Source organism: Pinus tabuliformis, chromosome Q, assembly GCF_031772625.1.
Source record: "Pinus tabuliformis cultivar Carrire ecotype Pingquan chromosome Q, CPIR1, whole genome shotgun sequence".
Classification (NCBI taxonomy): Eukaryota; Viridiplantae; Streptophyta; class Pinopsida; order Pinales; family Pinaceae; genus Pinus; species Pinus tabuliformis.
The window spans coordinates 1,049,301,286-1,049,327,074 of record NC_142296.1 but is presented as its reverse complement, the minus strand read 5'-3'; the positions used below and the strand labels follow the sequence as shown (position 1 = coordinate 1,049,327,074).

At 38.0% G+C, this 25,789-nt stretch overlaps 1 protein-coding gene across 6 annotated transcripts; it reads right to left on the bottom strand.

Annotated features, from left to right (window-relative positions):
* Positions 1–5,519: 5,519 nt before the first annotated feature.
* On the bottom strand, positions 5,520–22,739 carry LOC149223102 (GDP-mannose transporter GONST3-like). Of its 6 annotated transcripts, none has more exons than XM_089385767.1 (4): positions 22,453–22,739; positions 22,261–22,299; positions 9,239–9,304; positions 5,520–7,088 (listed from the first exon to the last, which is right to left on the bottom strand). In XM_089385767.1, the coding sequence occupies exon 4, from the start codon at positions 7,015–7,017 to the stop codon at positions 5,899–5,901; it is 1,119 nt and encodes a 372-aa protein (XP_089241893.1). In that variant the 5' UTR covers positions 7,018–7,088; positions 9,239–9,304; positions 22,261–22,299; positions 22,453–22,739; the 3' UTR covers positions 5,520–5,898. The 6 variants fall into 6 exon arrangements, with proteins under 6 accessions (XP_089241893.1, XP_089241894.1, XP_089241891.1 ...); XM_089385768.1 differs by having other exon boundaries at positions 22,491–22,739; XM_089385765.1 differs by lacking the exon at positions 9,239–9,304.
* Between the last annotated feature and the right edge of the window lie 3,050 nt (positions 22,740–25,789).

Below are 25,789 nucleotides of genomic sequence, written 5' to 3'. Positions count from 1 at the left end.
TATATTTGGGGCAAGGAAAGTACATCATCAAGTTGTTGCAGAAATTCGAGATGATGGATTCCAAGCCAATGACTACTCCTATGATCACCAATCTCAAGAAGTTGAGGGGCTCTGACTCTAGTCTCATGGATCCTACCTCCTTTCGACAGTTGGTGGGTTCCCTAATGTATTTGGTAAATACTTGGCCAGATATATGTTTTACAATGAACATCCTTAGTCAGTTTCAGTTGGAGCCTCGTCATAATCATTGGATAGCTGCCAAAAAGATATTGAGGTATCTTTGTGGCACTATACATCATCGTCTAAAGTATGATAGTAACGAAGTCAAGTTAATTGGCTTCGTAGACTCTGATTGGGGTGGCAGTGAGATCGATGGAAGGAGCACTACCGAAGGATGTTTTAGTCTTGGAGCTACTATGATCTCATGGATGAGTAGGACGCAAGATCTTGTTGCTTTAAGTAGTGTTGAGGCAGAATATGTCGCTGCATGTGAAGTAGGAAAGGAGGTTATTTGGTTAAGGAAGCTTCTGACAGATTTGTTCGAGAAATCTCTGGGTCCTACTGTGATTAATAGTGGCAATCAAAGTTGTATCAAGATGTCTAGAGATCCCATGTTTCATGCTAGAACGAAGCATATCAAGAATAAGTTCCACTTTATTAGGAATCTGGCGCAAGATGGGATCGTGAAGTTGGAGTATGTCTCGATAGATGAACATGTAGCAGACATACTAACAAAGGCTCTTCCTAATAAGAAGTTTGAATATCTAAGGAACCTGCTTGGTTTAGTAGATATTGTTTATTGTATTGATGGTAAGAGATCGGAAGAGATTTGTTGAGGCTTTGCAAGTGAAGCATTGCCTGGGAGGACATCTAGTCAACACTTTGGGTTGATGTCTAGGTCCCAAAGTAGGGAAGTTGGCATGGGTCGTAGAGCTATGACCATGGATACACACCTAGGTCCCTAGGTTGGTGGTTAACAAGTAATCCTGATGGTACCTAGAGAGGTTGAAAGCTTGAGTCCACCTTATTCCCACTTGGATAGATTTCCCTGGTCAAGAATCTAGTCTGTGGCATTGCAATTCCTAAATTGATGAAAGACCAATGGACAGATTGCCCTAGTCAGGAATCTAGTCCATGGCATTGTGATGCCTAATGTTCTTCGTTGTTCATATAGTTGTATATTATGAATACCTCCCTAGTTAAGAGGGAGTTTTGGAAAATGTAATTAGGTTCGGTCTTCATTAAAGTATTTGAGTCATCATAAAATGTACTTATCAAAAGAATAAAGAAAATATTTTTTATTATTGTAACATTGACTTATTAAAGCATGAGTTTCATGCTTGGGTCATCATTGTATTAGTCAAAGTCCCCATTGTGGACTCCTAGGATTAATATTGAGTTTATAGTCATTGTACATCCAAAGAGACCCTTCTTGGGCTTTTGAATCATGTAAAAAGATTTACTATTGAGTCAAATATAATTTATGTAACCTCCACACCAAATCGGCCTAGAAGAAATCAAGTTGACCTAAGGAGACCAATTCAACATCACTTGGAGCTTAGAAATAGAAGGAAGTTGAATTCATTTGAAGCATCTCATCTCAAGCTAGTTCGATATCCTTAAGGAAGCTGAAGAAGTGCAAAGTGGGTCTAAGGAAGCAAAAGGAAGTGTGAGTTGGGTCAAGTCTATCTCTCTCTTTCGTGCCCTAGTTTAGGAGATGAAATTCTTTCAAGTTTTGTTGTTGCACGATGCCAAAAGTTGTTGCATAGTCAAAGTTGTTAGAAAGGAAGTGTTGCTGGAAAGAGGTCAAATATCTGGGAGGTTGACATGGTGTGGAGGGAAGGTTTGGTCTTTGTCTAGGGTGAAGAGTCTCAAAGAATACTATTGAAAGGAAGAGAATTTTTTACTAGGTTTTCTCCTCTAGGGGGTTTTTCCCCTAGCATAATGCCTACATCTTGTGTCTCTTGATTTGTGATCTTCATACACACATAATTTGGTAATTGCTTGATGAAAGATAAGACAATAAAGAAGTAAAAGAAGCCAACATAACTCACAAGTAATTATCAAGAAAGGGAAATCAACCCCTAATCTATTTGCATTGATTTTCCAACAGGGTACACTGCTCAAGTTCCTTTTCAATCTATCCCACCAAATGCAAGTTCATAATGCTACACTAGGCTTTGACTAACCCATCCCACATCACTTCACACCATTTGCACCTCTTTAATCTTAAACGAGACATAGCACCCACTCTTACAATTGTAGTCCAACATTATTTACATTGATATTCCCAACACCATAATAGAGCTAACCACAACCAAAGCACCCAAAGGAATCTAGCTCTCTTACTTGTAGTTGAAGTTGAGGTTTGGGATGACAACAAATAAATCGAGTAATATCCAAATAAATATAGTAATACCCAAATATCCATTCCCATTCCTTGACTTAATCATATGTTTGTTATTGCATGACAAGATAGGCATTTAAGGATGGTTCTCATGGGGTGGGGGTGTGGTGGTGTAGGATGATAATCCCTTCACTGAACTTAAAATTCCCCTCTTGTAAACTAGTCCCTTTGTAATGTTACTTTTGGATATGAATTGTGTGAATTTGAAAGAAATGTCCAACATTTCAAGTGGTCGCTCCACCCATCATCAAGGACTTAGAAGTTGTTTACTGAAGTGACAAGAGAGTGCCCATGTAAGGTAATAAATAGGCAAGAAAATTAGTTGTTCAAAGGAAGGGGAAAATAGTTATTCAGGAATAGATAAGAAATTAATAAAATAAAATATAAGAAAAAGTAGAGGGGAGACGAGAAGATAAAAAGAAAATATTAAAGATTTGAAAAATTTTCATCTAAAGGATTTTTTATCAATATGAAAAATTAATACAAAATTAAGAAATTGAGGGATACAAAATTAGATAAAATAATTAATTACATTAAATTTAATTGAGATTAGAGAAGAGAAGAAAAGAGATAAGAGAAATGAAGGTGTGAATTAAAACGAAGATGTAAAATTCACTAATGAGGAGAGAAAGGAAAGAGAAAAGAGGAGATAAACTATAACAATAGTGAAAGATTCAAGGAAAGGGCAAGTGAAGAGTTAAGAAACCTACAGACAAAGGAGGCAAGGGTTATTGACTGAGGCAGTGAATTATAGGTTTCCAAGACTCGTTGAGTTTATAGCCATCTTCTCAATTGAAGGTATTGGGGTGCTTTTCAATTTCGACAACTTCACAAATAATGGCTTTAATTAGTGCCTTTGTTGACTTCCTTGTGCACAAGCTTATTTTGCCTTTACAAGACACAAAAAACTTTACTTGCTCAAATAATTGGTCCACAATTAGGTATCTTTTGTGTCTAGAAAGCTTAAAGTTGTGGGGAGAGATTTTGTGATGTAGGGATATTAGAATTATTACCAAATCCCCAACCACTACTGCTTTTCATACCCATTCCTATTTTAAAACAAGTAATCCCTTGCATAATAGTAGAGCAAGTCACATGGCATTGAGACATGAGACATGCAAACCACATAGTTATATGTATCCAACATAGGACTCATCGATCGTGGAAATAGAGCATAAGGGACACACACACATGTATACACAAATCAAAATACAAAAATAAAATAGACACAAAGATCCATTTGTTTTAGAAAATTGAGTATTTACAAAATATGGATACACTAGTTATCACATCAACCACAAATAAATTCAAATATTCAATGCAAATAAAATAGAAGTTCAAATATCAAAACCATAAACTACAATTCTCACTGAACCATTTGACATTATCAAAATCAAAATGTACTACATACATTGTCGATATTATAAGTTGGAATGCCAATTGAAATAAAAAATTAAAAATAAAAAATAAAAAAAAATAGGGTGTATACTAGAAACAAGAAACGTAGATAGAAGAATCTCATAGGTCTTCCTTATCATTGGTGGTCCTCCTCCATGTCAAAATTATCAAAATCATCACCATTGTCACCACTCTCCTCCATCCACCACCTCCTCCTTCCTCCTCTATATCCAATCCAAGGTCTACATCCACTAGTGTGGGGGATGACCTCTCAAGAGATCACCACAATCAAAAGTGACCAGATCTAGCACTAGTTCATTAAGAACCAAGCTAGCTAATGCATCCTCTCTTGCTAAAAGTGGAAAATATGGAGAAAAAAAATTGTTAATACATCCTCCTCCCTTCCCAAACCCCGTGATTTTCCTTTTGATGCATTGATTTTCAACACATTAGAGCATGTCGAGGGCATGTATTTGACACGTGTCCTAGCATGCCACATCACTAATGCATGAGATATGTGACACGGGGGACTTTAACACATCTTGTTTCCTAGCTACTAGAGATTCCACCTCTTTATTGGTTGTGATTCATGCCCCCCATGCAAACTCAATTTCCTTCCCTCGTGGCACATGAAACCCCCTTATTGTTCTAGATCTTAGCCTATTTTTTTGGGTCATTGCCAACCCGCCATTAGGTTGTTTAGTCACTAGCATTTGCTAGGTAAACATGTCAGGGATAACAATTTGTTCCTTTTAATATATCTCTAATCCTTTGTGCTATGAAAGAATATTTAAAGGTTATGTATACTTAGAAATCTCTCATTTGACTGATTGTCATGTGCATTCTTAACAACATACACTAGGTGATCACGTGGACAAGGATGTCTGCATCAAAAGTCAGTCCTTTCTTTGTCTTGAGGCTAATCATGTGGGTCTTTGGCCCTTGATATTCAAATTTTAACTTTCCAAAAGCTTCCACAAAACCATTTGATATATATGGCATTTATGGCATTTATCATTTCATCAAACAAAATCAATGTAAGGCATATTTGAATAGCATTTCAAGACCAAGAAAATGTGTTTAAAGAACCAGAGCCACATTTTTTAAGGTTCAAAATATCCATCCAACATTTTGTGTCTTAACAACTCATTGCTAAGCAGGTTGCAAAAAAACCATTGGAGATCAGAATATGTGGAGTATTGACAAGCGTTCTCCAATCCCAATAAAAATATATGCACACATTAAATAACAATAAATTAATATTTCTTGAATTTTCTAAGTTTCCTTTACCTAAAGCAAATGTCATCACAAATCATATTGCATTTATCATTTATTTTCAAATTGTAAGCAAAATAATATGACTGGTGAGGGGTGTGAGTTTCATGAGTGACTTGAAATTGTCATGGAAAACCAAAATTAATTGGGACAGATCTTACCCAAACCTAACAATTGTGATTTTTCACCTGGATAGTAACAAGCTTGTAAGATAAGAAAGTTGGGTACCTTTTATATGATATCCCATTCTACAGAATAGCAAAATTGCTGTAAGAAAAATATTTGTGCTGGAACATTTGAGACTGTCCGTTTTATGGTTATTGTTTGGATCAGCTTGGGCAGATAATCCCCACCAGAAATGCAGTTACACTGTTTAGGAATAAGCCTTTATATCCTTATCATTAATAGGAAGATATCCTGAAAATATGCAACAGTTACAGAACTGCAAAAGTGATATCTTGCAAAGGCTTTTTGCAAGATCAGCACTGGTTTATTAACAGAAATTTTACATGGTTCTTGACTTAGAACTTTCTGTCTCCCTTACAGAGTGTCCTTAAGTGATAAGGAGACACTTTTTTCAATGAATACAAAGTACTCACTGGGCAGGCAAGGACACCAAATATTATCATTCACCAATATTTCAGCATAAGCTGAAAATAAACCAAATCCATACTTGTACTTTGAGAAGTACAAGTCTAGATGGTCAACTTACAAACTGAAACTTCATTCACCAAGAAATTACTCTTCCAAAAAATATGTTCCTTCCCAGTTATGACCTGAAAACTAGTTTGCTCTCACATTTAACAGAGCAAACAACGTTACTTAGGGCCTGTTGGGACCACCTCATTTCCAAAGGCCTTCAATTTTGAGGATGGTAACTCTAACAGCTGTTCCTCATCATCATTTGTGGCAGGTTCAGAAGCAGTGGGTGGAGGCTTAGACACTGACTGTTGATAAAGAATTCCACCAAGCATGCAAATTAACAGCCCAATTGTTCCTATAAATGTTGCATGATTATCCCATATGACAAGATTTATTACCACCGTCAGAAGCTTGTTCACAATGCCTAAAACAGTAAAACCTGTTGCAGATATAACCTTGCGACAGGAAAATCCAAAAAATGAAATTGACAATCCAAACAAGCAGGAAAGCCCAACTGGCAGCAAGACTCCTACTGAATGCCAATCAGATTCATTTGTGCTATCCTGCTTCAACTTCTTCAACTCACCCATAATAAGTAACTCCAATGGGAAGAGAAGAAAAGCTTCCAGGTTATTGTACAGCACTAAGCCCCAAGTATTCAACCCAATTGTCATGACTACATGCTTTATATAGACAAAGTCTATCGACATACTTACCAAATATGCCAAGGCCCAACTATATGCCATGATGGTAAATTGATAATCAGTGACAACATAAAGCACACCACCTCCAAAAATAATAGCTAGTGAGCACCAAGTTTTAGCAGAAGGCCAAGGCTGCTTCAAGTACAAACTTTCACCAATGGCAACAAATATAGGGACAGCTGAACGAAACACAATAAATGTGTCAACATTTGCATGCAGTAGCAACTCACTATTTGTGAATAAAGATAGGTAGAAAATTAAAGCAGCAGGTAGAAATCTCCACATTGTATGAAGGACAACTTTATCATGTTCCAGTAATTTTAACTGGCCAAGAATCAGGACAGCCACTACACTTGTCAAATATTGTAAAGCTGTCAAAGCTCCTGGGTATGGAAACTTCATGATTGCCCACTTGTTGATGATTGATAACAAAGAAGCAGAAATGCAGTACCCAGCTGCAATTCCATAAATAGAAGCACTCTGCCACACTGCTTGAAATTTCGCATACCATGGCTTCTGAATTTCTTCGAAGAGCTCTAAATTCTTCTCTCCACCATAATCTCCTGTTCTCTCAGGTGATGTTGAAGACATCTTTGAAACAATAATTCAAAATCCACATTAATCAAAGGATCCACCCTTAACTAGGAAAGCGATAGTAGTTTCTGCAGTCGTGTTAATCCAATCACACCAACAGACATGCAATGGGTCAAATTAAGCCTCCAGAATATAAACCCAAGAAGATCATCATTTCAATATAGGCTACCTAAAACACACAAATTTCAGCACAGCAACTTAAATGCACAAAGCTTCATATTATTGATGAACATTGAAAACCAATACAAATTATTCAATAAAATAGCAAAATATGAGACTCAAATCCAAGGAATGTAACTTCAATATCAAAATATGAGACCCAAATGCAAGGAATATGCACGATATCTAACACTACTCAACTGCACTATCTCTCTCACACACACATACAATTTTACAAGTATTTCTGAAATACTGCAGTGAAATTAAGAATGTAGCAGTATTAAGGAAACATATTATCATTTATTCAACATACCTATCAACTATTTAATGAATGTAAACATGATTGCTTGTGAACCTGTGATTTTTCTATCAAAAATGCATTAATGAACTCTTCAGTCATGAACTTAGACTGCAGAGGTCTACCAGACCATAATACAAAGATTTCAACAAAGGCCACTCTGTGGTCTAGGACCTCTGCCATGATTCCCTAATTCAAGGATACTTTTATTGAAGTGAATGGTTTGAATCAATTAACTGGATGTCTGGAGACTATTGTTGTACCCTGGGCATCTCTAGATTGCAGTTCTTCATTATTGATTCTATTTTTCTTGTGAAATTTGGATATCCTTTCTTCCCATGAGGTTGTTGATTTAAATTTCGGTCTACCTTCATAACGGTATTTACATAAGCCAGTTCATATTTTATTGATAATCATTTTCTTGTTTCAGCCAAAAAAAGTTAAAAACTTATGTAGGTATGAAAGGCAATGTCAAGTTTGAGTTGGTTTGACTTCTGTAATAATTCATCTTTATGCTCCCAGGCAGCACTGCAGCAATTGCTGTCTTGCAAGCTATGTCCACTCTAATGGGAAAACGATCATGGTTTTGTGAAATGGCACAGGATTTTGAAATAACAATTCCAAAATTTGAGGACATGGGGAAATGATACACACACATTAAAATTGAATATTACTAAATTATTCATAGCATACTACTGCTGTTAACTTGTTAGTGCATTATTAAAATATATTTATAGTACTAATCCATGTTATCAAAACTCACTGCTTTGAACCAAACTGGCTCGGTTCCAGCCGGTCTTTCCCCTAAACTGATCTGAACTGGTTTTGGACTGATTCATGCATGAAATAACCGGTTCAAGGACCAGATAAAAAACACAAAAAAATGACTAGATGACCTCCTTTTTGGAATTGTATTTTATCTGTATGTGGCCTAAAGTAAGGGGAACAAGATGTGATCTGATAACTTTAACCATCCTTGTGAAATCTATAGGCCTCAGAAAATCCATCCTATTATGCCCTTCCATCAAACCAATATGGCTTGCCAAGAAGCATGTCAGAACAATCTAATGATTTAACATCACAATCAATTATATCAATGAAAGGTCCAATGAAAAAACGTTGCAGAACACCCATGTGTTAGCGTGCACAAACCCATTTCCTTTACCCATCTATGATAATACCGTTGTGAATGTATTGTGGTAGGGAACTCGAGTGAGTCCAATTGCTAACTAAGTTCTTTTGGTTGTCACTATCCATGATGAGTTGTCTGAGTGAAGACGTCGTCTTGTTTGAGATCAGTATAATGCTTATCTAGAAGGACCAACAAAGGATTGGACAGATTGGGATTGTAGAACTCATGTTCCTTTGGCTATTCCCCGAGGGCAAGTTCTCTGCTCCTTGTTACAATTCAGCAAGGACAGCCTTGGCCTTTTTGACGTGCTAGGGATGACAATCATCATTGGCATGCCCGTATCATCTATGATAAGAGTAATATATACACTTCCCTTGGCCAACGACACTCACTGTCTCTAAAGCAAAACCAATGGAGGTTGAGAAAGCAAGGGAAGCAAAACACGTTATCCGCAAGAGTTTAGAAGTTGTTGGACGAGTTAATTAGCCTCAGCTCGCATGTTGAAAGCTAGTTGAAAGGCATGTTCCAATAAAGAGACTAGGAAGAGTTATAGTTTCAATTTTATTATGATGTGAAAAAAATAAAGTAGAAATGAACTTGATGTGGAGGATATCTTCAAAATCCCTTACCTCAAATTTGTTGAAGTCCTTGATGAATTTTTGACTCGTTGTCCAAGAATTCTACATGAGTTGCAACTGCCATGAAAACATTGCATCCTTATATTCTAACACGTAGAATTTCTTGCAAGAAAACATCTTTTAAAATTTAAATCATCCCAAGTGTCGATCAAAGGTTGTTTGGGGGTTGAAAGTTGTTAAGTTATGGTATGTTCTATGCTTATAACAATTTACTTCTTTTTCTTATTATATTCCACAGATTAGCAATCACATGTACATAAAGTAAAGTGCAGATAGAACATTAAATGATTGACAGAAAACAAGCCAAGACAAGAGACACAAGATGTGGCAGCTAGCCAGGGGCAAACCCCACAATGTGTGGGGAAACCCTTTGATCAAATCTTCTTTTATCTTCAATAATTCAGCAGAGAGAAATAGTACAATAAATCTGATTTATATCAGCAGTAGCAAACCCTAGATCAGCAGCATCAGCATTAGTAGCTTCATCATCAAACTAGGGCAGACGATATCTCACAAACCGACCGTCAGATCGGCTTGATTCCACCACCAAAAGTTGCGGCTTCCAGAGGAGGCTCAGATGAACCTACAGCGCAATCAGATGAGGAGATCTTCTAATCCACGCAGGTCAATCTTTACTTCTGCAGTTGCAGCTTCAGTTTCGGCAGTTTCCGGCTTCAAACTAGGGCAGTCGATATCTTGCAAATCGTTCGTCGAATTGACTTCATTCCACCACCAAAAGTTGCGGCTTTCAAAGGAGATCCAGATGGACCTACAGCGTAGTTCTAAGGAGGAGATCTGATGGTCAATGCTGGTCAAAATTTGGATCTGCAGTTGCAGCTTCAGTTTCGGCAGTTTCCGGCTTCAAACTAGGGCAGTCAATATCTTGCAAACCATCTGTCGGATTGACTTCATTCCACCACCAAAAGTTGCAGCTTTCAGAGGAGATCCAGATGGACCTACAGCGTAGTTCTAAGGAGGAGATCTGATGGTCAACGCTGGTCAAACTTTGGATCTGCAGTTGCAGCTTCAAGTTCAACAGCTTCCGGCTTCACATGTGTGAGAGAGAGACCCTTTTCTGCGCAGTAGAGAAGAGACTCATTTCTGCGCAGTAGAGAGAGAGAGAGATGTGATGAGATGAGTGAGTCCAAATGAGGAAAAGTCCTCTTATATTTATACACAACGTTGGTGTTTGAATAGATGCGACTGTTGGGCTTCTGAGCCTACATGAGTTGTAGGTCGGCTTGATAATAATTCCATAATAAAAAATTAATTCATATCTCCATGAATACTTATCGGAATCGGATGATCTTTATATCAATCCTACACCTCTCGACGAGGGGAATCTAATAAAAATATTATCAGCCATGAATAAGATGACCCACATGAAGTTTTTCCCTAGTTTCCAATTTTAACACTCCCTCTCAACTAGGGAGAACTTCATCTGCAATCTATTTATCAGTCGTTACTATTCATCCATCAAATGCACTGCCCTGTACAGCCTGTCCCTTGCCCTACTCTGCTCTATTCTGCCTATTATGCTTTGTCTTGTTCTGCCCTGTACTGATCTGTATTGTTTTGCTTTGTTCTTGCATTGTTATGTTCTGCTCTGCTTTTGTCCGAATTAAGAAGAAGAAGAAATCATCGAGGATGTATCATACTGACTCAAAGTCAGTCTCAAAGTATGTACCACTGGTCCCAGACCAGTCTCAACCAACCCGAAGTCAGCGTCATAGTGAGTACAACTCCACTAGTCCCAGACCAGTATCATCCTCCACTGACTCAAGGTCAGTCTCAGAGTGCATACCACTGGTCCCAGACCAGTCTCAACCGACCCGAAGTCAACTTCATAGTAAGTACCACTCCTACCATTGGTCCCAGACCAGTATCGCAGTCTCAGAGAGTGTACCACTGGTCCCAGACCAGTCTCAACCGACCCGAAGTCAGCATCATAGTATGTACCACTCTCACTGGTCCCAGACCAATACTGCACTGACACAAAGTCAGTCTCAGAGTATGTACCACTGGTCCCAGACTAGTCTCAACCGACCCGAAGTCAGTGTCATAGTATGGTACAACTCCTACCACTAGTCCCAGACCAGTATCATTGATCCCAGATCAATGGAGGTCATCCTAGCGTAGGGAGTACGGTAGATACAACGATGCGTCCATCGGTACTACTATGGTCCCTAACTTCATTTCCCTGCTCATTGATCAGATGAGAGGTACTTCCCATGAGTCCCAGACTGCATGGGTAGGATGCCTCGACAGGAGAACTTAATCAATCCCGTCCTCACAGGAGAACACATCAATCCTACTACAATCGCCATGGAGAACACATCAATCTAGGCCGCCATGGAGAACACATCAATCCAGGCCTCACAGGAGAACACATCAATCCTGCTACAATTGCCATGGAGAACACATCAATCCAGGCCTCACAGGAGAACACATCAATCCTGCTACAATCGCCATGGAGAACACATCAATCCAGGCCTCACAGGAGAACTAATCATCCTGCTACACAGGAGAGCAAATCATCCTGTTCCACAAGAGATCGAATCATCTTGTCCCACAAGACAGTGAATCATCTTGTTCCAGCGCGCACCACCAGGGGAGGGTGAGTCACCCTGTGGTCGTATGTTGCTCCAGTAAGAACCGCAAGCCCTCAGAGCTCCCAAAGCTCAATGTATGCAACATGCAGGGACACTTGTACAAGGGTTTCTTGACGACTCCAAGTCGTTTGGGAAAATCATAGATTAGATCTTTCCTCGGGGCTTTAACAAGGTGTATCGACCTATACATCATCTTAATGCGATGAAGCCTCCTTGCTCATTGACTTACCATATCCCAAATGATGTCTATCTACTGGAGCAATCAATGAATACGAGATTCCTCAATAATCGAATCCCACCTCTAGTTGTTACAGAGAATCATAGTGGTATCCAATGTAAATCCAAACAGCTCACTGAAGAGCTTTCACAACCAGACTGCCTCACAGGAGGCCATGCTAGCAGCAATATACTCTGCTTCGGTGGTGCTCAAAGCCACCGACTTCTGCTTCCTACTCATCTAGGATATCAAAGCAGATCCCAAGGTGAAACAGCACCCAGAAATGCTCTTACGGTCCACCACACTACCTGCTCAATTAGCATCAGTATATCCAAGTAGTCTCACATCTCCGACAGTGTATCTTAACCCATTAGTAATTGTGCCACGAAGATATCTCAGAAGATTCTTGGCATCAATCCAGTGAGGCTCAACCAAATATGAGCTCACAATGCTAACTGCAAAACATATGTTCGGACGGAGGTTCACCAAGAACATCAATGCGAATGAGTTTATGAAACTCAGAGGCATTTCCCAAATCTAGTCCGACATCACTACCATATAACTTCTAAAAGTTAAGATCCTTGAGGTAGTCACAGGCTTGCAGTCCATCATACCGAATCTTTCCAATATCTTTACCACATATTTTCCTTGAGATAGGAAAATTTCCCTTGACTTCTACCACACTTCAAGTCCTTGGTTCTTCATTTCAAATTCAGAAGCCAACTCCCTCTTACATTTGTGAATGAGAGGGTATACACCTGTTAGAAAGAGGTCATCCACATACAGCACCAGTATGAGAGGCTTGTCATCTTCAACCTTAAAGTAAAGGTTAGGATCGGCTTCACTCCTAGTGAATCCCAGCTTCATCAAGTAGCTATCGATCCTCTCATATCATGCTCGAGGTGCTTGCTTCAGCCCATAGAGAGCCTTCTTCAACCTACATACATGAGATTTTCAATCATAAATCTCAAATCCTTAGGGTTGCTCCACATAGACCTCTTCTTTGATCGACCCGTGCAAGAACACGGTCTTGACATCCATTTGATGTAGGTTCCATCCTTGTCAAGCCGCAAGGGATATGATCAAGCGGATGGTCGTATATCTGGCAACAGTTGCAAATATCACATCATAGTCTATACCTTCCTTCTGGGAGAAACCACGAGCAACAAAACAAGCCTTATACTTTTCCATATTTCCGTCTGCTGCATGCTTTATCTTGTAAAGCCATTTGGAAGTAACAACTGTCTCATCCGGGGGTCTGGGAACTACTTCCCAGACATCATTCTTCATAATAAACTCATGTTCTTCAGTCATAGCATCCTTCCATATTTGATGCTTGACGGCATCTGAGAATGACGAAGGCTCATTTTGTATGATCATGCTCATGATGGTTAGGTATCCCTGATACTTGTTAGGTTTCTTACTTTCACAGAAGGTTTGGGGTGCAGCATGTCCTTCAACATCATCAAGTGGCCCCCTAAGCCATGAAGGCCTCTTCCTAGAAGAGGAAGGCTCATGTGGAGGAGGATCAATCAGATCCATGAGTGCTTCTACATCAGGCATTGATTCATCATCCTTTTCTTTCAGTTCCCTGGTGTCAGCTTCTTGAGAGCTCCTCAAAGTCGAAAGATTGTCCACCTTGCTGAGAGCCATATCTTCATTAAGGTGACATCATGACTAATCACGACTTCCCTTTGACCGGCTACATAGATTCTATAGCCTTTAGTATTTTCACCATAACCCACGAAAATTCCCTTCTTTCCAGATGCACCCAATTTATTTCTTTTCTCTTTCAGCACATGAAAATATACAGGCCTTCCAAAAAAATGAAAAACATCAGGTTTCTTACCAGTGAACATTTCTTCAGGAGTCTTGGAACCCAATGCTTGATGAGGGCATCGATTTTGTACATATACGGTGGTGTTTGTAGTTTCAGCCCATAGAAACTTCGGAAGTCTTTGATCATGTAGCATGGCCCGGACAGCTTCCACAATCGTACAGTTCTTCCTTTCCGCCACACCATTCTGCTCTGGAGTATGTGGTGTAGTAGTCTCCCTCTTAATGCCAACCTCAAGTATGCCTGAGTGAACCAACCGTAATATATCGAAGGTCTTGCTTTGGCTCGAGGGGAATGGTCCCCTTTTGAGCTTTCCTTCGGCACATCCTGGACATACACCTTCTTTCTCTACTCGGAATTCAGGCATCCCTGTCACCATTTGTCTTACACCGAGTATAGCTTTGTAATGAAGGGGGGCAAACCTCCGATGCCAAAGTTCGGACTGAAGAGATGTGTCATAAGACATGACACCTAGCGGACTTCCATCGACCTAATATAATGAATCAACACTAAACCCAAGAGTAAAGGCATCATTAACATTATTTTTCCATATACATACCTTGCCATCGCTGAAGGTTACCTTGTAGCCTATGTCTTCCATTGCTGAGATGGACACTAGGTTATTTTTGAGGTCAAGTGCATTTAATACATCCTGGAATTTCTAGCCTTCTTGAATGGTTGTCCTCTTCCTCGATTCCCAGCTCTCCTCTTACCTTTGCTATTGAATTTGTCATTCCTTTGATTGTCATCAGAGGGATTTTGATCATCGTCCCGGTGTGAGTCCTTTCTATCAAGGCACTCCCTTGCATAGTGACCTGCTTTATCGCAGATGTGACATCGTCATTTTCTTCCACCCTTAGGTCCAGCCTTTCCTTTTGATTTAGTCCTGGAATTATTTCTTTTCTTAGCATGAGAAGAAAAAGGCAATAGGAGGACCTTTAGGCATGGGCATTTCTTGCTCTTCTACCCTTGTTTCTTCTTGAATGCATCTAGCCATTAATTCCTCAAAACCAGGAATTACATTATTGTTCAGAAGAGTAGTCCTGAACACATACCATTCGGATGGTAATCCTCCAAGAGTTGTGAGTGCTATTTCTCTGTCAGTAATAGTCTCCCCAATAGATAGGAGATCGTTCTTGATCTCGGTGATTCTTAAGAAGTATGCTTGCATACTCTCATCTTTACCCTTCTTGATTTCCCTCAGCTTATTTCTAAGAAACAAAACTTGATTTGCATCATTAACTTTAAATAAACTCACTAGTCTATCGTAGATTTCCTTGGAGGTGTCTAGATCAGAGATGTAGGCCACCAAGCGCTTGTCGATAGAGTCCCGGATGATCTTCTTCGCTTTAATTTCTCCGTTCTTCCATTTGTTCCTGGCAGCAGGAGGTGCATTTGATGGAGGCTCAACAATATTGCCTCTCACATGGTCCAACACTCCTTGATCTTCTAGGGTTAGATCAATAGACATCTTCCATCCGTGATAGTCAGCTTTCTCATGGAGCTTGTCTTCAACAGGAAAGAGTGTTGAGGACCCCATCGTTCTTTTAGGATAGCCTTGCCAATCTTCTCTTCGGTGATTGCTCTTGCTCTTGCTTGGGCTTTGTCTTCACCTCAGCTCTGATACCATGTTAAGTTATGGTATGTTCTATGCTTATAACAATTTACTTCTTTTTCTTATTATATTCCACATATTAGCAATCACATGTACATAAAGTAAAGTGCAGATAGAACATTAAACGATCGACAGAAAACAAGCCAAGACAAGAGACACAAGATGTGGCAACTAGCCAGGGACAAACCCCACAACAATGTCACATGGTTCGGGTTCGATTTCGAATTCAGCACTGATTAGGTTCGGTTTGAGTTCGAATGTTTTGATGAGATTCGCCATTAGGTTCGTCTATATATATATATATATATATATATATAGGATAAAATAGTAAGAAATCAACATCAGTAAACATCAAAAATGCTATCACGGACATGTAAACTGCAAGGATAAATTACAAGCTTGAGTTGTGACATGAAGTTATGAGTTTTGATCTATGGACTTGGTCAATGGCTATGAGGTTCAATGAGGTTCGCCGAACCTCAAATTTTTTTTAAGGTTCGCCAAAATTCGAACCTCAAGGTTAAAGTTCGACGAACCTTGTGACATAGCCCCACAATGTGTGGGGAAACCCTTTGATCAAATCTTCTTTTATCTTCAATAATTCAGCAGAGAGAAATAGTAAAATAAATCTTATTCATATCAGCAGTAGAAAACCCTAGATCAGCAGCATCAGCATTAGCGGCTTCATCATCAAACTAGGGCAGACGATATCTCACAAACCGACTGTCGGATCGGCTTGATTCCACCACCAAAAGTTGCGTCTTCCAGAGGAGGCTCAGATGAACCTACAACGCAATTCAGATGAGGAGATATTCTAGTCCACGCAGGTCAATCTTTACTTCTGCAGTTGCAGCTTCAGTTTTGGCAGTTTCCGGATTCAAACTAGGGCAGTCGATATTTTGCAAACCGTCCATCAGATTGACTTCATTCCACCACCAAAAGTTGCGACTTTCAGAGGAGATCCAGATGGACCTACAGCACAATTCTAAGGAGGAGATCTGATGGTCAACGCTGGTCAAACTTTGGACCTGTAGTTGCAGCTTCAGTTTTGGCAGTTTCCGGCTTCAAACTAGGGCAGTCGATATCTTGCAAACCATCCATCGGATTGACTTCATTCCACCACCAAAAGTTGTGGCTTTCAAAGGAGATCCAGATGGACCTACAGCGTAGTTCTAAGGAGGAGATATGATGGTCAACGCTGGTCAAACTTTGGATCTGCAGTTGCAGCTTCAGGTTCAACAGCTTCTGGCTTCACATGTGTGAGAGAGAGACCCTTTTCTGCGCAGTAGAGAAGAGACTCATTTCTGCGCAGTAGAGAGAGAGAGATGTGATGAGATGAGTGAGTCCAAATGAGGAAAAGTCCTTTTGTATTTATACAAAACGTTGGTGTTTGAATAGATACGACTATTGGGCTTCTGAGCCTACATTAGTTGTAAGTCGGCTTGATAATAATTCCATAATCAAAATAAATTCATATCTCCATGAATACTTATCGGAATCGGATGATCTTTATAGCAATCCTATACCTCTCGACGAGGGGAATCTAATAAAAATATTATCAGCTATGAATAAGATGATCCACATGAAGTTTTGCCCTAGTTGCCAATTTTAACAAAAGTTGTTGGATGTGTGTCTTTTAAAATGTGAGAGCTTGTTCTTCCATGTGTACCTCATCTACAAGTATCTTTTAAGCTTTCGTAAGGGTGGGATGAGCTTTGAAGTAGGCTTCTAGCATATGGATTCAAGAGACAAGCATGTCTCCATTTGGGGCTTCATCAAACATAGGGACAAAAAGCTTTGTATCCAACATGAAACACTTGTGAGCAATGGAGATTGGTTGTCACCGGCTAACATTCTTGCAGCGGTTGTGTGGTTGGTGGACTTACTACAAGGTTTTTTGAAGGGTTTATGGTTGGGTTGTCATTGGTTGTTGAAACATGATATTATATTTTGCATCATTTGGGTCTAAAACTCCTATTGTCATTGGACATTGCCATCGTTAAATAGAGAGGGTTTCCACCAAGAGAAATTGTTGTTCCTGCATCTAATCTGTCAAGATTTTAGCAAAGTTGGCATCTTGAGAGACTCTTCGAGGAACCGTAGGATAACAGGTTATGCAAAAATAGGTTTCTCTTGCAAGTGAAAACAATGATTTGAGGTTGCATTCACGGAACAGGCATGGGCAAATGAAATTGCAAGTGTTAAATCATCTAGTGGGTTTGATCAGTGGAATGGACCCTTTGCAGGGTAAATCAATGGAATGGTATCTTTACACTTGTTTAATCAATAGAATGGACCCTTTCTATAGGTTTAATAAGTGAAATGGACAAAAAACCAACATTATGTACAAAAAAAAACATAGAATAGGCCAAAAGGACCAATGATTCCACCAATTGCGAATAAGAACAATAGTTATGAAAATTTGCAAAAATAAAAATTGAAAAAAAGTGGATATGCAAAAAGGAAGAGGGAAACCTGAGCAAAAATATGATGCATGTTGTTAATGGCCTGAATATAAGAATTGATTGCATCAACAAGATTACAAATTGCTCTAACCACTTGGAGTGGGAAGCTCAAGGAGAATTTCAAGCAAGAAAATTCCCAAAGAGTTCGAAATTGCAAAACGTTGAAGAGACACTGATATTGGTACATGCACACATTGGCAATGTGAATAATTGCATCAAAGAAATAGATAAGCCCAAGAAACCAAGCATGCAAGTAGAGAGGAGATTGTTGCAAGGTGCACCTATGGTACACTCTTCATTGGAATATCTATTTATAGAGGTACAACATTGGTGGAAAGTGATCATATTTAACCAAGTCTCCCAAGGTTACAATTATAAAATACATATTTAGGTGGGTGATCACATGTGACCAAGCCCCCTATGAAATATATAGGATGAAATTGGAAAAACAGAGTGAAAACGTAATTACAATTATAATACCTAGTCTAACTAAGTCCAATGGGAGCATGGGGTCTACACCTCGATGTCCTTGACTAATGTTTTGTAGTACCCCTAGATACATATACTTAAAGAGAGTTCAATCAACTAGACCATCATTCAACAATGGGGGCATCTTCTACCAAAGCCAAACTTACCAAGGCTTCATCTCGCAACGATGGATTGGTATCCCCAATCACATGATTAGTTCTATGATTGAACAAGTTAGTTATCACAAAAGCAGTCCTAATGCCAATAGCAATTGCAATAAAATATACACTCCAGAAAATATCATTCCTAAGGCTAGCCACAATTAGTGACAGCACGTTGATCAAGAATGTGAATATGAATATAGCTCATATTTCTTGCATACAAAGAATTCAAACAAACAATTAACTTCACTCTATGGCCAAACCGAGGATTTTTCTAGGAATTCCAATTTAGGATTTTCACATTTCAAATGACAAATGTACAAAGATTGACAACATGATAATATCGATTCCTAAACAAAATGCATTCAACATATATTAACATCATGTAGACACGGCATATCCAAGGTGTCCCAGACTATCCCTACTAAACCAGGTTGAGAATCTTCAGCTGGTGCAACTTCATCGTCAACACCTCAAACAGGAACTTTATGGCTTTAAGGGGGGATAATATCCCAACAGCACCTTGATCAAGAATGTGAATATGTATATAGCTCATAACAGCACCTTGATCATAAGAATGTGAATATGAATAATATCCCAACAGCAAATATGAATATAGCTCATATTTCTTGCATACAAAGAATTCAAACAAACAATTAACTTCACTCTATGGCCAAACCGAGGATTTTTCTAGGAATTCCAATTTAGGATTTTCACATTTCAAATGACAAATGTACAAAGATTGACAACATGATAATATCGATTCCTAAACAAAATGCATTCAACATATATTAACATCATGTAGACACAGCATATCCAAGGTGTCCCAGATTATCCCTACTAAACCAGGTTGAGAATCTTCAGCTGGTGCAACTTCATCGTCAACACCTCAAATGGGAACTTTAAGGCTTTAAGGGGGATAATATCCCAACAGCACCTTGATCAAGAATGTGAATATGAATATAGCTCATAACAGCACCTTGATCATAAGAATGTGAATATGTGAATATGAATAATATCCCAACAGCACCTTGATCAAGAATGTGAATATGAATATAGCTCACATTTCTTGCATGCAAGGAATTCAAACAAACAATTAACTTCACTCTATGGCCAAACCGAGGATTTTTCTAGGAATTCCAATTTAGGATTTTCACATTTCAAATGACAAATGTACAAAGATTGACAACATGATAATATCGATTCCTAAACAAAATGCATTCAACATATATTAACATCATGTAGACATGGCATATCCAAGGTGTCCCAGACTATCCCTACTAAACCAGGTTGAGAATCTTCAGCTGGTGCAACTTCATCGTCAACACCTCAAATGGGAACTTTATGGCTTTAAGGGGGATAAGTTGCTTGCACTGCATTTTCACACCACCTGGATGGTCAAAGCATAAGAAATGCAGTCACATTTGGACACATTCAACTAACAGAGACCCAAATTCACTTGTGTAAAATTTAAATCTAAGTTTCAAGCCATGAAACTCTATGTTGTCTCTATCGCACCCTGCTATCATTCAAGTGTTTTCAAATTTCGCCCCTTTATGGCATAAATCTGGGCTTCTTATTTGTTTTGTATGGATTTTAAGGTCTATCTTGGCAGAAAAAACCCCTGGAACCAATCTGCAACAAAATAGCTTTATATTATTTATAAAATAGCCTTTAATAAAGTCAATAGAAAGCATTCAATTTGAACTGCATCCAGTAAAGATAAATAGGCATGAGAACTTACCGGACAAAATTCTAATCAGTCCACTTCATTTGCAGATCACAGATGCAAATGATTTCTCTTTACCCTGAGGTAAAGTGATTCTCAAAACGTTACACTGAAACTTCTCTTCCTGACAAACTTCTCCGGTGATGGAAAGTGTCAAAAGTTTGGATTTCTACCCCTATACAAGTAAATGTATGCGCTGCTTCACTATGAGAAGTTACTTTGAACTGAATTTTCAGAGAGACAGAGATGGATCCATTATCATACCCTTTATCCCATGTAAAGGTTATGGTAAAAATCATAAACTCCTGTTCCCAACAAACCTCGCCAGTGACGGAAAGTGTTAAAATTTTGGTTTTGTAGGCCTATACAAGTAATGCATGCCCTGTCTCACCATGAGAAGATACTTTGAAATTTGAATTAAAGTTTTAGAGATCCAAAGATGGATCCATTATTATACCCCAGATGCATTGTATAGGTTATGATATAAATCGTAAAGAGTGCTGTGTTTGTAATAAATATGGTATCTATGTTCTTGACAAACATGAAACATCCCAGTGTGGAATGTCATGGAATTCACTGCATGAACAAGTTTGCAATATGCTTTTAAAGGTCATTGATCTGTCATTCCTGGGGCAAAATGAAGGACCTATATGTGCAATATATAAATGCAGTAGAGTAATTAACAAAACAACAAAGTAAAAACGATGATAGAAGTTGGGTTCTGTTCATGATGATGTATCCAATTCCATCATAACATTGCCATGACAATCTCGCACCGTTTTCCCTCCCCTAATCTGAATTCTTCATATTAAATTACCCATCCTCTTCCCTGCCCCACTCTGAATTCTGCATATTCAGTCACTAAATCCTCTTCTCTGCCCCCCTCTGAATTCTGCATTGTACTACTACAATGAAATGTAGCTAACCCTCATGCTTCATGCAGCTTTCATACTATACAAGCAACAAGTTTTTAACCCTAAAGAACCTAGGAACAAAGACAAAGCAACAGAGGGAGACAATAAAAGTGACAATTAGTTATAAACTTGACTTCATTGGTGCAAAACCCAGAATTAATAAAAATATCAACAGTTTTAATGATCTCTCTCTCTCATGAATAACTTCCATTAATGGATAAATTGGTTTCGCACCAATGTCTTTCCCCGTACTGGTTCACCTGCCCATTGTGCATTTGATGCAAATCTTTTATGTTTCAGCTGCCATACAAGCATTGGTTCACTGGTGAGGTTCAGGGTTCAATTCTCGCTGTGGTCTACAGTCTACCCCACCTGCAGAGTATGAGTTCTGTAAGATAAGTTCCAATGGAATAAGGCCGGGTGTTGATCTGGCTGATTTTTGGAAGAAATAATAGTCGCTCACCCCCTCAGACCTGGCACCTAAGCCGAAGGAAGTCCCAATGCGGTCAGCTTCTCCGCGTATTTTCTAAAAGTACTTCCAAAACAAAATGCTCTGAATTCCAATCAGACACAGTGGATTTGGTTTAGTAATCAGTGGGTGTTAAGCGCGAATCAATGGTTGCATTTGAAGCCTGGGAAAAACTATTTTCAGAAATTGCACCCCACAACAGATGCCCTAACGCCCATAGTGACTGCTGAATCGCACCCAACAAACAAGTACCACACTGAGAATCTCAACCTCCTATTAACAGCAGCCCTTTCTTGCACTGGATCAAAATAAAATTCATGGATCTACATAAATGACCACTCAATCTTCTATATAACAGATTTACCAATCAACTGAAGAAAGCCATTTCTGTTTCAATTTTAAAAAGTAGACATAATCTCACAGCCTGTCATGCTACTACTAATCTAATCAATTCGAATTTACATAGCCAATTCCAGGAAGCCATTCTTACACAATAAACAGGAAATACAGGCAAGGAACTACTAACCTTTTGCCGAATCGATCTCGGTTGTTACAGAGAACAGACCTGCACAAGTATGTAGAAGAATAGAATCAAGTTAGTTAAAATAGACGAATCGCATGAATGAGTGAAAAAAAAATGTGTCTGAAAGTCAATCCTCGCAAGTCATTACTTCAATAATTACAATGTGAACGTGCAGTTAAATAAATAGATTCATACCGAAATCCAGTTGACAGGGGAATTCTAGGAGTTATTACATGTGAGCGGAGTGGGGATCCGTCTTCAGTGCCCCTTCTGAGGCACCGGTGTTTCTACGGCTGAGTGTGAGGGATCTTCTTTATCACTGCATCATGCAAATGACATTTTAAAACACATGAAAACTAGTTGGCAGAAGATTTATTAAGGGTAAAGCGTTGAACTTCGAATTGCTTTATCCCTCGGCATCGTTAAGAGATGTAAAGTTGCTTGCGCAGTGAAACTTGGAATGAGCTGTATGCCGCATACTGTGCATAATCGTGTGTTCAAAAACCGTTAATCTTCTCTTTAAAATGGAAAATGACATAAATATTTATTTGAATTAATTTCTTGTTTAAAAAGTAAAATATTGTTAAAATTCCCAAATCCATAGTATAAATAATTTTGGAAAGCTCCACTCTCGAATATTATAATGTTGTTATTTAAAAAAATTAAAGAAAACCATGAATGTGATAAAATGTCGAATATTATAATGTTGTTATTTAAAAAGATTAAAGAAAAGAATGAACGTGATAAAATGTTTGAAATTTTTATTCTCAAATATTATAATATTGTTATTTTAAAAGATTAAAAAAAATGATTGTAATAAAATATTGTTATGAATAATTGTGTAAATCTCCATTCTTAAATATTATAGTGTTGTTATTTAAAAAAATTAAAGAAAAGAATGAATGATTGTGATAAAATGTTGTTATTTGTAAAGATTAAAAAAATTGAATGATAATTTTTAATTTTATGCTATTTATATGAGTTTAAGAAGGTAAGATATTAATAAAAAATAGCATTATATTTTTTATGTTAAAAAGGAAGTGAGAGAAGTGTTTCCAATTTTGTAATACATAGTTTTGATTAGTTAAAAGGTCTAGAAGGTTGGTAATATGACAAATATTTTGAAAATTAGATCAAATGTGAATATAAGATAGACATGTTAACATAAAGTATTTTTCATCTTTCAACCCTCTTAAGATGGGATTAGTGACAAATTCTTTCATTCCATGGAGTTTTAGGAATTGACCAACTAAAAAAACACATGTAATGTTTAATCTTAATATTTACGAAAGATTGTCAAAATTTTCTGGAAACAAACTATGTAGATGTTTAACCTTATCTCGTTTTCTGGGTGGACACTTCACTCATCATCCTTGATGATGGGTGGACACTTCACTCATCATCCTTGATGATGGGTGGAGTGTCCACCCAAATGTTGGACTGTGTTAAATTGTTAAACATCTACACAATTTATTTCAAGAAAAAATTGATAATATTAATAACTATGAAAATCTCTACTCTCAACAAAAAGAATGTTTAATCTTATATTTATATGATATATTGTCCATATTTAATATTTTAACTAGCATAGGTTCATCACACGAATCAAATCTCTTGAGGTTCAAACATTTTTTCAAGTATTACACTCAAAAAAAGGTTTGCATCTTGAGAGATTGTATCTTTCTTAGCACTTGGTAGATCTAGAGTTAAGATGGATCTATGTTGGTTTTATTACTCTTTATTTTTTATTACTTTTCAATTGCGTGAATTTTATGTTTTGTTGTTATTATTATTAGTCTTTGCCTCGTAAGGGACTATAGCATTCACCTAGCAGTCAAATTGCATTGATCGTGCTTCAGTTTGTTGTTTTTTTCAATTTTAACCAAAGTTTTTGGAAAATTTTGAATTTTCCTATTTTTGCATGAATTTAAAAATAATTTTCTAATTTTCTAGAAATCTTATTTCTAACTTCTTATTGGCCTAGCAACTTTCGATGGGACACAATTCCACTGGTGGAGAGCATTTTATTTTTGGTATTTGTCAGTGTCTGACAATTGAATTAAAAATAATATTAAAAAAACTAATTTCCTAAGTGGCCATTATGTCGGTGAGTGCTCTAGCATCTGAGTGCTCTAGTCTTAGTGCTCTGACATTAACATTGACACTAACATTGTTATGGTTATGCTCTTCCCCGTGATGACAGAACTAACGTGGTTGCAGATCCTTTGCGTGGGTCGGGGCAGACGGGGGGTGGGGGGAGCGGGGCGGTTGCGCTATAGAAGTCATTGTGTGGAGATACTTTTACAATTTTCCAAATCGTATGCATACTTTATGTTGATAGTATTAATAATATTTTAATTGTAAATAATGCATATGTTCATATTTATGAATATGTTTCAAATTAGGCATATGTGTGGAAGTGCGAAGGAAGCCCATTGTGCGAAGAAAGCTTTTAATGTGCTGGAAAAAAGGCAATATTATTATGTTTCGTTGTTCAAAGCTTTTATTGTGGGGAGTACAAAGTATGTGTGGGAAAGCAGTTGTGTAGAGCTTTTGATTTTAGAGCTATTAATCTTTGCGGAATGATTAATATTTTTAATTTCCATTGTGTGAGGTGGTGCATATGTCATTGTTAAACTATTGTTGCTACTCTATGAGAGGGGAAGAGGGGTGCCACAGAAGTCGTTGTGTGGAGATAATTTTACAAATTTCCAAATCATATATCATATGAATGTTTACAAAGACGGTGTATGTGGAGAGGAACATTCAATATTATTATGTTTCGTCGTTCGAAGCTTTTACTGTGCGAAGTACAAAGTATGTGCGGGAGAGCAGTTGTGTAGAGCTTTTGATTTTATAGCTATGAATCTTTGTGGAATGATTAATATTGTTGATTTTCATTATGTGGGGTGGTGCATAGGGCATTGTTAAACTATTGATGTTAATTTGTGAGATTTTTTGTGCACAGTGGATAATTGTGTTATATTGGAGGCATATGTGTTTTTTGTTAACGATAAAAAGTTTGGATAATGGGGTATGTGCGGGAGAATGGGGAGTTTTGACGAGTGCTCTGACAATGTGTTATTTCTCTATGCATTGGTGTTAGAATTGTGTTTCTTTGCTAGCCGGGGTTTGTGTGGGAGATTTCATTGTGTGGAGTTTTTATTATCACAAAGTATTTTCGAGAAAACGAGGGGTAATCTGTTAGTATTTTATGTTTCATTGTGTGGAGCTTTTACTGTACGAAATATGGGGTATGTTTGTCGATTTCGCGAACAAATCTAATATGTTTACACATTTCCTGATCATATATCATATATCATATGAATGTTTGCGGAGGACAGAGTGTGTGCAGGAGAACAAGGAATATTATTATGTTTCTTTGTGTGGAGATTTTATTGTGTGACGTACGAAGTATGTGCGAGGGAGCACTTGTGTAGAGCTTTGATTTTAGAATTATGAATATTTGCAGAGGTTGGGGTATTTGCCGGAGAACATAGTTATTAAAATTGTTAATTTCCAATGTGTGCAG